At 33.4% G+C, this 20,834-nt stretch overlaps 1 protein-coding gene across 4 annotated transcripts in view; it reads right to left on the bottom strand.

Moving 5' to 3' along the window:
- The window catches only part of LOC118193475 (sodium-dependent proline transporter-like), a 409,418-nt gene that overhangs the window by 51,121 nt on the left and 337,463 nt on the right, over window positions 1-20,834 (bottom strand). For all 4 annotated transcript variants that reach the window (XM_085816654.1, XM_085816655.1, XM_085816657.1 and 1 more), the window contains one exon: window positions 3,649-3,850. In XM_085816654.1, coding sequence (XP_085672780.1) covers window positions 3,649-3,850 — 202 coding nt within the window. The remainder of the gene's footprint in view (window positions 1-3,648; window positions 3,851-20,834) is intronic.

Genomic DNA, 20,834 nt, shown 5'->3' on the forward strand with positions numbered 1-20,834 from the left:
AGCTAATGACCTCCCAGAACATCATTGAACTTTATGCAGTTGTTATTCTGTTAAATTTTGTTGTTCCAGTAGTTATTCATACAACAATTGTAACATAACTGACAAAACATAAGCTACTTTTCTGAAACATGTAAATTTCAACCCTGCTGTGTTAAGTGTGCGAAAGCAGATCATTGTATTAATAGCGAACTTAAATTCAGAGATAAACCCATCTGCTGTAACTGTTAAGGAGACCATGCAGGTTTCTATCATCGTTGTCCATACTTTAAAAAATATACTAAATCCACAAATATGTCAGCCCGACAAAATTTATGCCTCCGCAGTTAAAACTGCACGTTATGAAAATAAACCCAATAACAATATTCATTTCACTCAAAAGAGATCAGCAAATAAAGATTCCACCCCAAGTTTTACTTCAACCAGAAAACATCCTCCTAATGACCTGAATACGATCTCTGACCTACTCATTGTAATCAGACTCATCCAAGAAATTTAATTGATGAACGACCAATTTACTCAGATTAAGAATATTAACAACTTAGAAAAATTAATTATGATTACAACCTCTTTAATTAAGGCCTTAATTAATTAATTTTCACACTAACCTTGGTTATATTAGGCAAAAATAGCTTTTCCACCTACCCATATAGCTTTGAAAACATCTTTTTTCTCCACTGACATGTTCAACTTCCTTAACACCATTCTCCAGCAACAATTTCTCCTTTCAGCACCCTATCAGATAGCTGCTGACCATGCAGCACACCTCTTCCATGCTTTGCATTGCTCCTCTGAAATTCAATCACATTCGTAATTGGAATGTTTGAAAGACTTTTTAATACTAGGAAATTTTTCATCACCACGATATTTATTCCATGCTATGGACTATTTCTTATGCTCACTCACTATACAAAGTTATGTTACTTGTTTTATGCTGTTCGATACAGGATGAGGCTTATATCAGCCTAAGTACCTAGATTAAACTAAGATGACTTGCATTCCCATCATACATTCTATGACAAATATTGCTCATGTAGCTGCCTCATATCACTCCCTAAAGTTTTGTTCACTTGTTCAGATTCACCCTGTGTAAATATATATATGCGAAAGGAATGAAAAACTTATTAAAAAGTAAATTTCATTGAAGTAATTACATACATAAATACAAATGAAACATTTACTATATACTGTCATATCAAGAATTACACATTTTGCATTGAGAAAACAGCAAACTTATGCATGGAATGAAGCTTTAAACTACTTGCTTTTTAGCACTGTAGCTTATATAATATTTGTAGCTATAACACATGAGTATTCTAATGCAAATTTTGATTGATTTATGAATTGCATTTTACAATTATGAAATATCATATGCACATAAGGCCCATTAGCAGCCAAGAGGTAAAGTTGCTGAACATTGGTAGTTCAGTCTGGGATTCGAATCTCAATGAACGGGTTGGCTGCATGGGCATTTTCGTGCTTTTCCACATGTAAAATGTGTAGAAGAGCCAGTTTTCTCTAGCGAGTCCTCCACAAAAGCATTCCTCCCCTTAAACAGATAGCTCTCTGGTGCTTATTAAATAAAACCATATGATATGCATATGAAATATACCATGTATTTAAAGTGTGGCCTTGGCTACTAATGTTTAAAATTAATTTCTGATTAGGAACAGCATGAATTATAAACAAATAGCTAAGTTTATTGCATTTTATTTTCCAGTTATTGAAATGCAACACTACAAGCAACATTTTGAAACCAAAAACCTAACAAACATGAAACAGAAATAATTGCCATTCAGCATAAGGTAATTTAAATATAAATATGAACTACTTGTTGCCATTCAGCATAAAAGAAATATAAATATGAATATTAAAAAAATATTAAAGTTAATTTTATAAAATAATTAACATGAACAACTATATGAAATAAAAAATAATTATTTCTCATGCAATAACTAGACCACTACAAAAGCTTGCATACAGAACAGTAACTAAATCTTTTCCAGGTAAATGGATTTAATTTTTTTCTCATATGCACATTTGATGCTTACATAGAAATTTGATGTTTACTTAATAATATTCATGAATTATCAGAAAATATCATTATATATTACAGAATTATATTTCTGTAAAAATTTCCTATTAATTTAACTGCAGTGTTAAATGTACATGGCATTATCTTTTATATTTACCATAGATGTTTCAGTATCTTATTATTCCTGATATAAAGCTGCAAGTGGATTCTGTTAATGAAAATATTTAATCTACTATTTCCATTAAACTATGTCGTAAATTATTTTGTCCTTTTAGTGAATTAATTATCACACCCATTTTAAATAAGAGCTTATTACATAAAAAACTTTTTTTTAGTCTCAATTATACATTGTCAATGATGAAATTTTTAGTCATTAATGAAACACAAGCAACAAATATTATAAGAAAATTAAGAAATTAATAAAAATAACAATGAAATTCAGAGAATGAAGAAATCACTTTGAATACTCAGTTTCGGAAATTCCATATAACAATGTTACAAAAAGCATTTCACTTGAAGTTAAAATTCGGGATGGGGGGATATCACCAACTTGTCTTTTCGTTCACCAAGATGGCAAACTCAATAACCCGAGAAAGTCTTTTTCCTCCACTTTGCTTCAGACTGCTGCACATTTTTTTAAAAATATGCAGAAAATTACTCAGTTAATAAATAAATAAATAAATAAAATAATCATTCTTATTTTAAAGGAGGGCTAAAAGTTTGTTTCATAATCTGGGAAAATTTCAAAACTTTAAGAATTACACTAAATGTTGAAATTTTAAAATCATAAACGCCAAATAGCCTAAAAAATTCGATTTTCCAAAAATTTGTCAAACATTCAGAAGTTAATATAAAGTTTTCACACAAGCTTCACTAAAATGATTTTTTTTCTGCTCTATTCAAAGGTACAAGCAGTAAAATTATTATATGTTTAGTTTGTTCATTAAACGAAGATAAATGCGAAAAATTGTTTAAACATCAAATAAAAAAAATCTGAATAGAATTTTGGAAAAAAAAATCCCTTGACCACACTGTCATAGGTCAACAGTGTATTTGAGCTCTATAGCTTGAAAGGAAGAAGGTTAAAATCGGTTTCAAAATTCCAATCACAGTGAAATACCACAAGTGAACTAAATAAAGGTTTTTAAAAGGCAAATTTATCAAAGAAATAACTTCGCAAATTCAATTTTTTTTGGGGGGGGATAGTAACTAATCATTGCGAAAACTTTTGTCATCATCTACAATGACTGTAATATTGGGAAAATTTACAGCGAAATTTAAATAAACTGTCAGTTAAATGACTCAGCATGATTGTCGGTACTACCTCTAGAAAAAACTGTCAGCAGACACTTAAAGATGCCCTGCATGAGACTCATTACATTGAAGGGGGGGGAAGAAGTTAGAGAAATTTATCTTTTTTAAATTAATTTAAAGCACGTTAATTTTATTCTTGCATAATTTAAAGCCTGAACATTAAGAAAAATAGCATATTCAGTACTGAGAAAAAGATGCTAATCAGCATCCCGTCAAATACCTTTGTCTCACATTCTCACAGAATCGTTAATGAACAGAAATTATTAGTTTCAAATATAAAACAAACGATAGGAAATTTTTACCTCCTCCATTACGATAGCAGAGATATGGAAAGCGCCAGATATTTCCTAAACCTACAGCATAACTGAGGCAGGAAAGCAAGAACTCAACGCCACTCGACCAGTTGCCTCTTTCTTTGTTTTCGTCCACTTCGGAGGATGAACGACCAAAGCTTACGTCTGGAAGATCCATACTCGGAGGCGGCATCGCCACTGAACGGTTGTCCTGGAAAGAATTTTTTTATATTGCATGTACATTTAGGTATTGCATATAAGTAAACATATTATTTGATTGTTTACAAAACACACATGTAACAGAATGTTGATTATCCAAGACCCCACGCATCAAAGCTACAGTTATTTAAAAAATATAAAAAATAAAGCACAATTTTAAATAGAATTTTACTGAATTTAATGCTCTACAAAATAAAAACAAAAATATGTATATTCACAGTCAGCATTATGGTACATCATTTACTATACAGCGGTGTTTTTTTTGGGGGGGGTGGAGAACAAAAGTGCGCACTGTTACATTTTGAGATGAACAGCGTATTTCCCATTAAAGTACCGATAAAAAAATGAAAAAGGATTTTTTTAGTAATACACATAACATGTACTATTTAAATTTATTAAAACGTATGCCTTCAGAATTTCATATATCCCATATGCAATGGTTCCTGACTTTAGGCAGAAAACACTTAAACACATCTGTTCATTAATAAATGATCTTCAAAATTTTAGTTTAATTCTGGTTTTCTCTTTTTTTGTCAAAATGTTTACAGTCACATCAGCACCAAAATATTGGCTACTAAGGTGGTATCATCCAGTTCTTCTATATGCAAAAGTACCATTTTCGTCATATTTAAACCATAAACATGGGAAATCTTGCTTGGACTTTTCTGTGTGAAGGATACGGTATTCATAACAAAGCTTTTAGAATTATAAGAAAATTATTGTGTTATATTTTACAGGTTTCTCTTAAGTAATTCCAAACTTTGGTTGTGGTTCCTCATATGAAAAGTAATCATGAAGTAAACTGAAAAGCTCCGGCGAAGTTCAAACGATCTATTGCAGTACAACGTAATCTGAATAATATGCATGCATGTAACGTAATTGCTATGTTCCAGTTAGAAAACGATCCTACCGATGAAATTGTGATAAAAGTTACAGAACATACCTAGTGTATTAACGTCTGCGTTGGAAAAAAACAAACTGGCTGGGGCTAAATATGGCTGACAGACTAACAAAAATCAATTATTATTAGCATCTGAAACAATATCTTACCTTCTAAAATGATAGCATAATATATCTTTTTAACTGATGAATAAACTTTAGACAACGCTTCTTCTTATCTCAAAATCTTTTTTAAAGCCTAAATCTGGTATATTGCAGGCAACTTAAAAAAAAAAAAAAAAAAAAAAAGAAGAAGAAGAAGAAGGCAAGTCGCTGCGTGCTTCCTCGATTTCGAAAAGGCATTCGATCGGGTGTGGCACGCAGGACTTATCCATAAGCTCAGCAATTTTCTGCTCCCGGTCAGTTTTATTCAACTTATGATCTCGTATCTAAACCGTAGAACATTCCAAGTAAAGTGTGGAAAAGCAATGTCCGTGAAAAAGATAATTTACAGTGGTGTCCCGCAAGAAGCAGTCCTGGCCCCCTGTCTTTTCAATATATCTATAAATGACCTTCCAAATCCCTTGGATTCCAAGATTCTAAAATACGCCGACGACACGGTCGTCCTTACGGATTCTGTCAGCCCGCCTCTTGCCATGGAAAAACTGCAATTCAAAGTAAATATCGTTACGAAATGGTGCGAGGATTGGAAAATCAATTTAAATTCTAGTAAATGCCGTGTTGTGCTTTACAGACGCTACAGGCAGAATGTAATTGTTAATACGGACATCAAAATTAAAAACGATACAGTTCCGATGGCTGACTCCTATAAGTATTTAGGAGTTATTATAGATAGAAAGCTCGCCTTTAAATGCCATGTTACAGCCGTAGCGGAAAAAGCAAATGCTGCGTTCTGTGCTCTTTACAGCTTGATTGGCAGGATGTCTAACTTATCAATAAAAATCAAAAGAATACTGTATCTTTCCTTAATCAGACGGATTATGTTATACGCGGTGCCAGCATGGGCGACAGTCAACAAGACTGAGCGTGCTAAACTAGACATAATACAAAATAAAATACTTAGAGCGATTGTGAACTCACCGTGGTTTGTGAGGAACTCTCAAATTCAGGAGGATCTGAATGTAAAGGCCATGCATGAACAAACTTTGATCACTTCACATAATTTCTTTGAAAGCATGAGAACCTCTTCCTACGCTTCTACTCGTATTAGAAGCCTGTGCGATTATGACCCTACTGTTGAACATGTGGCCAAAAGGCCCCGCACCATACATCCCAACCCGTCCTGGTAGTTGTATTTATGTAAATAGTTTTCAGCTTTTTTCTGTGTTTTATAATTACGACTTTTGCGTTTTACTCTCAAAGCCACTATGGACTTTGCACTCCCCCCCCGAGGGCAGAGGACTGTGTTTTAAATACTTATTTATTTATCCCTTTTATCCGTGATTAGTTTATTTATTGAGTTTTTCATGTTTACCAAGATGTGCAGTGAATTGTGTGCTCAATACGTGAATTCAAGGTGCGCCTTCGTACTTTTATTCAAGTGACGTTTAAGAAAGTTAGATTTGAAAAATATGTTAAATTTTTCTATTACGTATTGAGTTTTTACCAAACATACTTTACGAACTCTGTACGTTCTGTTAAATGTCAAGGACTATTTTTCTGAATGAAACTGTTCTAGTTTGAAAGCTTACTAACTGTACCTGCGTGATTATAGTGCTCTCAATTCTTGAATGCTACTCTTATTCCTTAAGTTTTGAATACGACCTGTTGTTATTGTTCTTATTTTTGAATGCAACATTTGCCACCACGAGCAAGAATGCCAGACCCATGCTCTGAAAGTTTTTACGCCTTCGGGTGACAGATGCACCTAAAATACATCTCTTTTATTTTACTACCGTGATTGGCCTTTGGCAACTCTGAACTTTTGGTAATAACTCTGTATAGTTAAAACCAAGTGCGAGCGAAAGCAATTGGAATTGGACTCTACGGGGGAGGGGGAACCTTTTTACCTCTAGCGCGCGGAACTGTGTATCGAAAATTCTAAAGATATGCTCATTTTAAAATTATTTTGCGACATTGCTATTGAACTGAATTTTATGGTTTAAGTGCAAAGAACATGATATTTAATAAATGAATGTATGTATATTTCTCGCACTGTGATAAAACAACGGTACATAGAGCCATCGAATTTTGAATGGCATAACCCCAGCTGTGAATATGGACATGTGGAAGTCTAAATTTGGAATTTGTTTTATTATCGATTTCCCATTTTGTAAAACTTTAAATTAAACGAATTTTTGATTAACGAACTCAACGATTTCAAAGCGAGAAATGGCAACACTGTACGGGGGAAAAAATTCTCCAGCACGCGAGACTGTGTATCAGAAAAAACCCGCTCCTTCGGACGTAATATAAAATCTGAAAGCTGTCGCTTTTTTTTTTTTTTTTTTTTTTTTTTCTCTCTTCTAAATTCAGATGTAACCTTCTGTTAATTTTATTGTTATAATTTGTTTTAAATAAGTACATAAAATGTACTTATTTATCACTAACTTGCATTCGTAAATGGTATTTACATACTCCAGGGATGGCCAATCAACCGGTGTGGAACACGGCTGGTTTTAACAATGGCATGCAAAGATTTATTGAAAAATTAAAAGATTTGAAACAATATCATCTGTATCAACTCTGTCGATAGATACACACATAAATATAGTAGAATAAATATAATAATTCAATTTCTCAGGCAGACATTAATTATTAACCAACTGAAATCCAAGTCGAAATAATTAGCCTACAGCAGCATACTACACTAAAAAGCAAGTATAAGGAACTTATTTCAATTGCAAGTGACCAAAATTATATTGAATTTGGGGAAATTTGTACCAACATGCTATTTTCCAAATTTCCAACCTATGTTTGTGAAATGTTTTCTATTATGAACATAAAATCTAAATGTCGTTCAAGATTAACTGATATGTCCTAAAACATCTAATTTTGTTACTATCTTCAAATACTAATCCTAATACAAATAAAAAAAACTACATATTCAAACACCACATTAATTAAGTAATGACTGTTTAATAGTTATTCAGAATTAAATGTTTCAAATTATTCATTTTTATTTTACTGACTTTTAAAATGTTTATTAACAATGAAACCCTAGTTTGAACTTTTTATTATTTATTATACTATTTTTTAAATGTCCACTACTCAGACTTACATAAAAAAAAAAAAATGTGAGTAAAAATTCATAATCAGCTCATAAAAAAATTTTTTTTTTTCACCTTACATATTTTTTGGTATGTTGGAAAAGTTGGCATGCATAACTTTTCTTTTGAGATAGCGGTACCCTTCCCAAAAAGGTTAGCCACCCTGATATACAAAGTCGAACTATAGTTAACGGACACTTCACTTTAGCAGATGCTCTCTTTAACATAAAAAAGCGTGTCTTGTGATCCTCGGCTAATGGACGGTCTGCTTGTAACCTCTCAATAATCAACACTCATAGGACTGGATCTGCGGTTTATTATGCGTGCATGTAGTACATACACACGCATGCAGAATTATCTGAATTATCGGATATCGCTGATTATCCGAACACAGTTACTCGATTGAATATTCAATTTTTATGACTTAACAGATCACAGGGACGTAGGAAGAGGGAGGCAAAGGGAGAAATCTGTCCCTGGTTCCAGCATCCAGGGGGCACCGAATTTATGTTACGAAATTTCCATTCTTAGCTAATAAGGCGCGAAATTTTCAGTTCTCCCCGGGCGCTGAAAACCTTAACTACGGCCTTGGTACATCATAATGATTTAGAAAGACAGGCTTTGCAGATAGACTTTTAGGAAAATTTTAGGAAGGGAAGATATTCACGGCTTTGCCAGAGAAACTGATTTCGAAGAATGTTGTATTTATTACGCTACCAGAAGACTGGAGAATTGACAGAATGTAGTAAAAAATTTTAAATAATCTGTATATAAAACTGAAGAGTATTGTACTGAATTACAGAAATGCTAGATGGATGATATGAAAAAGTCTGCAGGAAATCTAAATTATGATGAAAATTAAATTATTGAATTTTTATTAGCCTCTGTATAATGAAAATTATACTGCCTCTCCAATTATATTAACTGGAGTAGATACCGATATGATATCATAGTTTTGCTCTAATGTGTCATTTTGGTTTTCGGTGACCCAAATGCATTTGAAGGTTTAGAGAATATTGTATTAACTTGGTTGAAAGAATCTGTTATATTTAGAGCGCAATGATCAAAAAAGCGCAACAAAAATTACTGTTTAGCAAGCTTTAACGGCTGGGCTGTCAGATATTTGCAGAAGCCCATAAAAGGAATAGTTACATAACAGAAAGTGAGCGTCAAACTAAATAATGAATATCAGCATACTTCTCCAAGCAGAGTAAGAGGTCCAAATGCCTTCCTTGTGTACGCATTCAATTTTTGCGCCGGAGGGGTAACTTGCATGGCTCTGGATAAAATTTATTATTCATTTAAATCATTTCCCTGACAACATAATTACATAACAGACACCGTGAAGAAACTAGAGTCAAAGCCGAAGGGGGAAAGAAAAACAAAGGGCAGCAAAAATAACAGCTTAAATATGAGGTCAAAGTAAGAAAAGGTATGTAAAAGTAGGTACAAATTTTGTAAACACACAGAATTATTTATCTTCAAAGAAAGCTAGTTGTTGCAGGTTTCACGCACAGCACACATTTTTAAGATTTATGTGCAGTTTAAAGAGTGTGTTCATTTTAAACTATGAAAAACAGTGCGTAAAGATACGAACCCTAAACGTCATAAAAGGCATTTACAAAACAGAGTAAATTTTGGGGATTTTGACATCATTGACGGCTTTATCAAGAGCGTGTGCACTGTGTGTCTGTGTGTGTGTGTGCGCGTGTTTTTCTTTTCTTTTCTTTCTTCTTTCTTTTTTTCTTTTCTTTTCTTTGCCCCCCCCTCCTAAAAACACTTTTTTTCGTAACACTCCCTTTCTACTTTTAATGAAGAACAAAATTACGAGAAACTTCAGGACGACTTTTGGGCCTGGTAAAATCTGGATCTGAGCCTTGTGGACCTCGGCCAAAGAATATATATTCTTCTTTGCCTAGGCGGTAATCTGGTCTTGGTCCCACGTAATCCTAAAAAACTTAAGCATTATTCTTGAACAACACAAGAGCCCTACCTGCGGTACCTGCTACCAGTAGCCGAATGGCTAAGACTGCTGTGTACTGGCAGTCTGTGCTGGGTTCGTGTGTGTGTGTGATTAGGGCAAAGCCTCGAGGGCTATCTGCCTAAGGGGAGGGATGCCTTCGTGGAGGACTTTCTAAGGGAAACTGGCTCGTATATACGTTACACATGGGGAAAACCACGAAAACGCCCATGCAGCCAGCCCGTTCGCGGGATTCGAACCTCGGACCGAACTACCAGTGTTCAGCGACTTTACCGCTCGGCCGCTGGTGGGCCCTGTGCTGGGTTCGAACCGAGGCGAACGGGTTGGCTGATGTTTAATTTTCTCCATTTACGAGACAGTTTCCTTTAGAAATTCCGCCCACCAGCGGTCGAGCGGTAAAATCGCTGAACACTGGTAGTTCGGTCCGAGGTTCGAATCCCGCGAACGGGCTGGCTGCATGGGCGGTTTCGTGGTTTTCCCCATGTGTAACGTGTATACGAGCCAGTTTCCCTTAGAAAGTCCTCCAAGAAGGCATTCCTTCCCTTAGGCAGATAGCCCTCGAGGTTTTGCCATAATCACACACACCTTTAGAAATTCCATCAGGAAGTCATTCCTTTCCTTAGGCAGATACATCCTAATAGGATCTGACATACTCAAATACCTAATGTCAGCAATACAAAATCTTTTCTATAAAAATTTCTTAATCCAATCAATTCAAAATAAAGTCAATGAAAAATCAAGTTTATTCTCAGATTAACATGAACGTTATATAATAAATGTTAAGCATCCCACCATTTTTTTATATCATATGCACTTAGGAATATTTAGGCTGTTCTTAAGCTACTAAATTAATTTTTATTTTAACTCTGAAGCGCCTATGAATATTAGACTACTCATGAAAAACATCGCGAACGAAAACGTTCAGCGGAAAACACCGTCGCACAAAATATTATGGTAGAAAATAGCGCTGTAGTTATAAAATATCGTGGCGCAAAACATCACGGTAAAAATAAAACACATGCAAAACCTGACACGATGCATTTCACTAGTTTTAATAATGATTTTACTGATAATGATTAATTTTAATTACTTAATGCTAATGATTTTAATAATAAAGATTTTAACAATGATTTAAATTTTTTTAATAAATACTCACTATTTTTAACAATGCATCGCATCCATGCATTTTAAGATTTTAAAAGTTTCAAATGCTAGCTTACGCAGTGATCAAGCGACTAGTATTTAAAAAAGTACTCAATATAGTATATCAAATGTAAATGTGACAGACACTGGTTTTTTAACTCAAAAAAAAGTTCATCTACTAATGAAAGAAATTTATTGTTTAGAAATACACAAATATATTAAAAGAATCAGATAATAATAAAATATTAAATTAAAAGAAAGATAGCCGATTTAATAGTCATGTATATGTAAAAAATAAGTGAAATGTTAAAATGAGGTTAAAATTAAATCTGAAATCTTACATCAGCTTTAGAGAAAATTAAAATAACTACGGCAACAATATTTAGCTCTCGAAAAAAAAAAAAAAAAAAAAAAAAAAATATAAGATGTGGGATACTATCTTAAAAGATCTACTCTGGTACTCTAATAAACTATGTACTATTATAATTTGTTGAGAAAAAGGCTCATGACGCATCGGCTGAAAATAGCTTGTAGTGGCAGGACTGCGTTAATAAACGAACATGTACAGTTATGTATCATGTAAAATCAAGTATAAAAACTCTGATGTGATCACAACATGTCTTCCTTGTGCGGCTTATTACATTATACACATTTTTTGCTGCACTCCATTTAAACTTATTTCCTCGAATTTCATTAGAGATATATTTCTCATTCAATCAACTCAGTTCTCACTTTGCGGTACGGCAAAACTAAATAAAAACTCAAAATTTCTTCATTAAAAATTGAAAATAAAAAGTTAACAAGTTAAAAAAAACACACACACAATTTTTGCGATTAGAGTTTCTACGCCAAAATAAGCAATTCGGCCCACGGGGAGGAAGAAAAAATTTCGTTACACAAAACTAAAAGTTACCTTTAGTCCACTGGGCAAAAAGACACTGAAGCTAATTTCACCATACTACTAAGCGTTTCAAATGTAAACAAATAGCCGCCCCGTTAGGCTTAGTACGATACACTTTTAAAATGTTGATAATTCTATAAGAAATGCATGCAAATTAACTAAAGGCATAAAAACCTTAACCGGATAATATGCACAATTTTTCCAACATATAAGAATAAAAATACTGAGCTCATTCAGCCGAGTAATATTTTTTATTTCAAAAGTAACTGAATTATTTTGTTCTGTTTCGGTTAAAGTTATTATGCCTTTAACAACTGACTTGTGCCGGCTAGCAGGATGGGCTGTGCCCTTATAATGATAATGATATATAGCACACAACATAGTATGTATACATACGAGTATAATAAAAACAAAATTTAAAAGCATTGATGTAGGAACACTGAGACGTATGTAGTACTGATAGTGAAGCAAGTAGATCCATGTTGAAGAGGAAGAATTCTGATTCTCTAGAATTCTAAAATCTTGAATTCCTAATTACTAAAAAACTTAGCAGTCGAGGTGGTTTAATTCCATTTTTATTTCCAGTTGACATTTATGGCACTGTTCGCTTGGCACTCTAATCGCGCCTATTTCTAGAATATTTACATTTTTGAATACTATTACGATAGGAAGATAGCACAGCGAAATTGCAATCTAGCGGAACAGAGATTGAGGCTAAAAGTACGCATTTATCCAATATGGAAGCTCACGAAGAGGAAGATTTTGGTTCACGTTAGAAAGCTTTCAGTTCAAATAGGTAAAATAAAAAATATGTAAATCAAAATTATAATTTAAACTAACGGTAACCCCTTACTTCTGTCAATTCTGAAAATTGTAATAACTCCTCTGGATTTGCGCAATGCTGATGACGTACTAATTTCGGAACCTAAACGCTGAGAAAACCTTTCTAACTTAAACCTAAACTTTTCTCTTACAGACTGCTAGATTGGATAAATTCGCATTTAGCTTGCGGCTGTGTTGTCTCTTGGACGTTATTTCATTTCTCTGTGCTTCAAAATGTGATACTATATAAAATTATTGTAAGCGTATACCGTTCATTATCATGTGTAATGAAAAATATGGTTTCGATAATTAGTTCGTGGTCCAGCGATAAAAATTATCAGTTCGGCACCGTCTGTCTATACAAGTCTCTCCTTCGAGTGTCATCTTTCTAATTATGCAGCAGTCTCTCTCTTATATCCTTCATTGCCCGCCAAGAGATGGCGCTGGATAATCTTTCTAGTTTTTTCTGTTTTATAGTATATATAGAGAGAGTAGGAATAAATGTCTTGGCGCCTGCATCCGAAATAATTATTTCCCTCAGCAATGGAAACACTCCATAATTGTCAATATCTTAAAACCAAAGAAAGATCCTAAACTCGTCACTTCCTACAGACCTATCAGTCTTTTACCTTCATTAGGAAAAGTATTTGAGAAAATCTTCTGCTCAAGGCTCACTAACAATCTCGAAAGACTCAATTTAAATAGATGATCTGCAATTCGGCTTCCGCAGTGGACACTGCACGACTCATCAAATTCTCAATTTGGTGGAATTTGTTTCGCAAGCCTTTACTAAGAAAAACGGGGTGGCTGCATGCTATCTCGACTTCGAAAAGGCCTTTGATAGAGTGTGGCATGCAGGCCTCCTGCATAAATTGAATAATTTTATTCTTCCAAACAGTTTCGTAAAACTCATTAGTTCCTATCTGAAAAACAGGACTTCTCAAGTTCGCTGCGGTGACGCCTTATCTGTCTGAAAAACAATTCACAGCGGGGTCCCGCAAGGGTCCGTTCTTTCCCCCCGGCGCTATAATGTTTATATCAATGATTTCCCGCACCCATTCAACACGAAAATACTCAATACGCTGACGACACTGTAGTACTGACTGAATCCAAAAGTCCCCAGCTCGCTCTAAGTAATTTACAAATGCATCTCAATATGATCAATCACTGGTGCAAGACTTGGAAAATTAAGCTCAGCGCCTCTAAATGTTGTATTGTGCTCTATCGGAGATACAAAACAAGATTAACAGTCAATACTGATATCTACTTAGATAGAACTCTAATTCCTGTAGCTAATTCCTATAAATATTTAGGTGTTTACATAGATAAGTCTCTCAACTTCAAAGATTATATTTCTTATATCTTAAACAAAGCAAATGCAGCCTACATGGCAATTTATCCTATTATCGGCTAAAAATCAAAGCTCAGTCTAAAAATAAAGAAAATGCTTTACATATCCCTAATTCGACCGATCATGCTATATGCAGTGCCGGCCTGGGCAATCGCGAATAAAACTGAGCGCAAAAAACTGGATATACTTCACAATAAAATTCTACGTAGCATTGTTAATACGTAGCACCTTGGTACGTGAGAAACTCTATAATTCATAACGACCTGGATATTCCATCTGTGCATAACTTTATACTCATGACAGCTCACAACTTCTTCGATGAGATGAAGCATAGTCAGTATAATGCAATTAAACAAATGTTGGATTATGAGCCAACCATTGAATACACTGTCAAACGCACAAGGACTCATCACAATTCGTCATGGTGGTAACTTGTAAATTTTAATTTTAAAATTTACTTGAACTCTGAAATTGGACTCTATCCTATTATTTGTGTTTTTTTTATTCAAGATTTTTATGTTACTATTTCATTTTTTTAAAATTATTTTGTATGAATGTTTACTTTATCGTACGTTTCTACGAACTTTTGAACTTTTTACGGCCTATCTAGCTACTGCATACTTCTGGAGGAACTCTTATGCCATTTACAGCTTCAAACTGTCTTCGCGCCATTTTCATGATGTCTCACTACTGCTTATCCTGCACTCGTACTAGCTATATTGCACTCACCATCTGCATTTGCCATACAACTCACTGCACCTGTCTGCATGCTTCAATTTAATGCCATTGCTAATCACTGCACAATTTTTATGATGAACGCCTACTTTCGTAAGTAATAAGATATGGCTGCTCATGCAGCTGAATTTTCTTCGCCCTCGGGTGTTGGTACTTCCCTAGTACCATTTATTTGAAAATATCTTTGCCTAGTGCACTTTAATGCGATCTACTGGCGAAAACTCTTTAGTAAAAAATAAGTCATAAGTCATAAATGTCTTCGCCTGAATGGCGGCGTTGATTTTTTAATGAGTGTGGAGCCCAATTTTCGCCCCCCTTCACAAAAGAGGTGAAAATTTTTTGGTGTCAGGAAGTGGAGTTAGGTGAGAATGTGGTGGTAATAATGTGTATCATCAAATTTTGTGTGAAAAAATTGTGTGGTGATATGGGAATATGTGTTGCGCGGAAATCGAAAGTGAAGATGATGGTTCCATTATTGTGTAGATTATGGTGAGTAGTTATTTCGGTTTGTTGAAATAATGTTTAGTGTTAAATTCTCTTTATTAGTGTTATATATTGAGGATTGATAATTGGAGTTGATAGTGTCTGTGTTGAGTTTGATGTATTCGTTTTTCTGTTCATTGTGTTCCTAGTTATCAACTCAGGATTGTATTTTTCTTTGAATTAAGATGAGTCTGAAGTCGCATTAAGAAAAGACGAGTTGACGCTCGTGGCGGAGGAGTTGGGATTAGTAATTCCAAGCGGGGCGAAAATTGTTACTTAGAAAACTTTAAAAGTTTAGAAGTTTATACAAATGATGCTGAATTTGTGCAAAATTTTATTGATAATATTTTAGAGGAAAAGAAAATGCAAATTGAGAAACAAAAATCGGAAAACGAAATTAGATTAAAGTTAGAGAAAATACAAATTGAAAGACAAAAATCGGAAGACAAAATTAGATTAGAGTTAGAGAAAACAAAACTTTCTCAGTTAGAGGCGGATACTAAAGCAGAATCCTTTAATCTCTTTTTACAATCAACTCAAAGGGCTTTTAGGACAAAACAAATAACTGAAGATTAAAAAAAAAATAAAAAATAAAAATAAAAAATAAAAAAAAAAAACAGAAATCCTATTAAATATTTTGGGAGAGAAGGTCACTAATTTAATAGTATATGTGAAGGAAGAAGATATTAATAATTACGATAATGATTTCAGCCAACCCCTCAAGCATTTTCGTTCTACGCAAAAACTGTCATATGAGAACTTTGTACAGTTTGCATCAAGGTTAAGTGCAAATTTTGAATATTATTGTCAGTTGAGAAATGTAAAAGACCTTATGTTATGTGACCTTATGGTTTCGGATAAAATATTCAGTGAACTTGATCGTGAATTAAAGACCCATATAGCAGTTAAACAGGGAGAGACATGGTTCGAACCCCAAACTTTAGGTCGTGAATGCGATTTTTATTTGCCATCAAAATGTAAACAGAAACCAGAATCCCTTTTGGCAAAAGCCTTTTCAGGTAACGATAATAAAAGAGGCGATGAAAATAATGTTAATATTAAACTTCGTAATTATAATTACAAAAATATTTCTAATGTATCTGGAGCTAAAGATCAAACATGTATTTTGTGTAAAACTAATCCAAACCACTCGATACAAAATTGTCCTAATTTCAAAAGGCTTTCAGTAAATGAGCGTGCTGAAATTATCAAGCAAAATAACCTTTGTTTCAAATGTTTGTCTTCGGAGTGTAATGCGAAAAATTCAGAAATTGTCAGAAACTGTTTCTGCGAGGAAGCTCATTATTCTATGATTCATTTCTACAAAAAAAAAAAAATAAATAAATAAAAAAAATAAATAAATAAATAAATAAATAAATAAACCTCTTTCCAAAGTAGAGAAATGTGGCGCCGAACAAACTCAGTGTAATTCTTTAATGTCAAGGTCAAGTCGAATACATAAATCATCTATGCTGTTAGTCACTTGCAGTATACGTTAGCTCTGTAGCTAAAACAATATTCAATAAAATGACGTACATATTATGCGATAATGGCTCCGAAAGAAGCTGGTGTACGAAGTCCCTTGCAGCATCTGTTTCTGTTCCAAATGAAGAATTACAAAATATTATGCAGTCCCCCGGATTAGTCTTAGCCGGCTGCTGTGACAGTGATATAACATTGAGATATTAATTGGGGCAGATGGGTTTTGGCAGATTATTGAAGCCTCTTCTTTCGAAAAACTAAACCAGGAAATTACTTGCGTGCCAACGATTTTCGGGTGTGCTTTACAGGGATGTCAAGATGTTTTTATACAAGTCAAATGTTACCACTGCAGTTTCAGCGAATTTTTGTGTAGCCGCTTCAGATGTTCAGGTATAGTGGGAGCTTGATGCTTTAGGAATTAAAGAAAGAGAAGAGTTAAATGTAGTTGATAAAGCATTGATAGATAGATCAATTTGAGAAAAATTTAAAATTCGTGAATGAGAGAAGGAAATAATTATTTTTTAGCTAAAAAGCAGTTTGATGAGTTAGGAAAGGATTTTGTTTTAAATGATTGGGTTGCTAATGGGTGTAGGGAAATAATAAATGATCAAAAACAAAATGGAGTGATTGAGGAATGTGAGAGAGATGAGCACGAGTATTTTATGCCTCACAGAGCAGTTGTTAGGGGTGATAAAGAAACAACCGAAGTTCGTATAGTCTTTAACTGTAGTTCAACATCTAAAGGTAATCTTTCTTTAAACGGTTGTTTGGAAATTGGCCCAAATTTAAATCCAAATATTCTTGATGTGATTCTAAAATCTTGTAACTAGAAAATAGCGTTTAATGGTGATATAGAGAAAGCTTTTTTAATGATAAAAATTTCTGAAAGAGATAGAAAACTCTTAAAATTTCTTTGGTATTCAGATAACCCTAGCTAAGAATATAAAATTATGAGAATGAAAAGACTACTCTTTGGATGTAAAAGTAAGTTCCCCTTTCATTTTGAGTGCTACGATAAAGCATCATATAAAAAAATATGATAAAAGTAAACCGACGTCATATGAAATGTTAAATTCATCACTTTACGTAGACGATTTATATTATGCTGGAGACAGTGTCAGAGAATCATTTGAGTTGTCGTCGGATGCTGTATTAATATTAAAGAGTGGTGGATTTAATTTGAGGAAACTGAGGTCGAACAGTAAAGAATTAGAAAAACTGTGGATGGACAATGGACTTAGTGAGACAGTGGGAGTTCGACAGCTGAAAATCCTAGGGTTGAATTGGAATCCTGATAATGAGTTGTCGTTGGATGTGAAGGGTTTGATGGATTTGAGACAATCTTCTTTTAATATATCTGAACATGTCAACTCCATGATTTAGCAGAATAAGAACGGAAGGATGAAAGTAAATTCCTTTCTAATATATGAGTAAAGATGTATAATTTCTCGCTAAAATTGAATTTTGTCAATTCCAGCAAACGTGACGTTATCGAAAAAGTTATAATCAAGGCCAACCAAAAGCGTGGCTAAGGCAAGAGCCACTTATTTTTGTTAACTGTTAACAAAAATGCAAAATTCGACTCTATAGAATGGCACGATTCTCTTTGAATGCATGACAGACGATACAGGCTATAGAAACAGGGTTCAAGTAAATGGAGTGATCGAGATATGGATAATGGAAGAAGTAAATTACCTTTCGTAACGTTCCGAGAGTCAGCTATGAAATTAATGTAATTCACAACCATAACTGGCGCGAAGTAACTAAACTTTCACCAAAAAGCGTCAAATTACGTCTGAATATCTGTAAAAATGGCAGCTTGTAATACAAAAATAAGAGACAAGATTATCGGACCTGGCATGACAGCACCTGTAAAGATACGAACGCTTCATCATATTGTCTTCTCAGCTAACAAATAAAAAACTCTTCAAGAGAAACAAATCAAGACAACAGAGTAGCCACATTCTACGTTTAACGAATCCAAGTACCGAAAAAATTGACATCCCAGAAATACCGTCATAGAGCTGTTATCACATGAGTTGGGAGACTCCCTCCAATGGAAGAATAGCGAGAATACGTTCAAACTTTACTTAGTAATTTTGTCAGTTTCATATTACACAGATATGCGACGGATTATCTCTACCTAGGCGATCATACATTCGTCTAGCTTAAGGTTAAAAAATTCACATTATTGTATTGTGACACACCAAGTGCACTGAACAAATTATACACCATGCGATTTCTTATCCATATAATTTTGAATTATATATAATACAAATTCAAGCGGAATTAATATATACTACGTATATCATATGGCAATATGATACTGTTTAAATACATAATCATATGGTAATATGATATTAAAAACAGTATTGTACACATAACTAATATTTTGCAATCTCTTGTATACAAATAAATACTGAATACATATAAATAATACTCTTACTGCACCAGATAAACAATATTTTACATTTATTCAATCGGAACTTTTTCCCCTCATAATATTTTATAGGTAACTATGTAGTTTGAAATGGACAGTCATACACGATACCATATATGGTGACAAAACCACGGATAACAGAAAATTTGCGAACGTTGTTCTTTTATTATGGTAGAATATCAGGAAAAGACCGGATGGCTAGAAGTTATTTTTGTTACGGCAACATTCCTTATCTCTTTCTTTTTCTTATTTGCATTCACTGCTGAAGTTACTACGAGAATAGAATATAGAAGGAGCAAGCGAAGGGACTGAAACAATTTTTGGCGCATGCTGGTAGACAGACACGTGGATATTAGTGGTAAACCACGTTTAACTCGGAATGAAGTGAAGTGAAAATGGAATTTGATATTTGTAAATAGTGAAAGGACATAATAAACTAAACGCGCTGACAAGTAATGAAAATTATCATCCGTGATGTCCCTTCTTAATGGAATGCGTTATGATAATTCTTAAAAGTTCTATGACTTACTATTACGCTGAGTAATACATACCGTAATTAAAAGCGAGGGAGACCCGATTTTCCCCAAAAGTACGACATTTCGAGATTTTTGGTGCAGCTGTAAGTAACCCATAAAGAGTAAGTTCTTTACTTTATCTTAAACAAAGCACTGAACCTAACAAGACACTGCATCTCAGAATGAAATAAAAAAAAAAAATTCTTTTTAATCATATTCTCCGAAAGATAAAGATAGTAATAAAGTACTCTTAAAAAGGCTACTCATTATATATTCATTTATATCATTTATAAGAAATAATCTAAATTCAAATTCAGCTAGAAGCTACAGAATTATTCAGACCAACTTAGCTACAGTACAGAATTATCCTGACTCAGTGACCAGCCGGGTAGTAAGTTTTAACTATAAATGATTTTGCAAGATTAATTTAAAAAATAATAAAACAAATAAACGTAAATAAAAGGCTTTTTTCAATTGCTATTAGCACAAACTGTATTTATATATTTCAAAATAAAAACTGTTGCACTGGTACTGCGCGAAATAGAAACATCGAGGAAAAAATTTAATTATGGAATTTTCTTATTACAAATCGTTTACTTCCAGGATTTTTGAAGCCAGAATCTGTTATTCATTTTCCACTGATTTTCAAAACAAAGCACTGAAGATACAAAAACTTCTAAAAATTTATGAATAACAAAGACTTGAAATTAGTAGAAATTTGTTAGGTTAACATTAGAATTAAAACCAGTTTTCATATTTAAAAATCGAACAAATATAATCCAAAAATGAATAAAAATAGGAAAAGTAAAATTTGAAACAATTAATGTAATGAATTAAAATAAAAAATATACTCGAAAAGAGATGAAAATATAAATAATATAAATTGAAAAGTTACTGAAATCAAATCATTTGTTAATGAAAAAGTACTGTATTGAAACAGAATAAAATCAGCCTCTGACTATAGAATCCTACCTAATTCGAAATGAAAAAGGAATTCAAGTCAACATAATTAAA

This window comes from Stegodyphus dumicola, chromosome 5 (genome assembly GCF_044657685.1).
Source record: "Stegodyphus dumicola isolate Sdum_Otavi_A_Nest chromosome 5, ASM4465768v1".
Classification (NCBI taxonomy): domain Eukaryota; kingdom Metazoa; phylum Arthropoda; class Arachnida; order Araneae; family Eresidae; genus Stegodyphus; species Stegodyphus dumicola.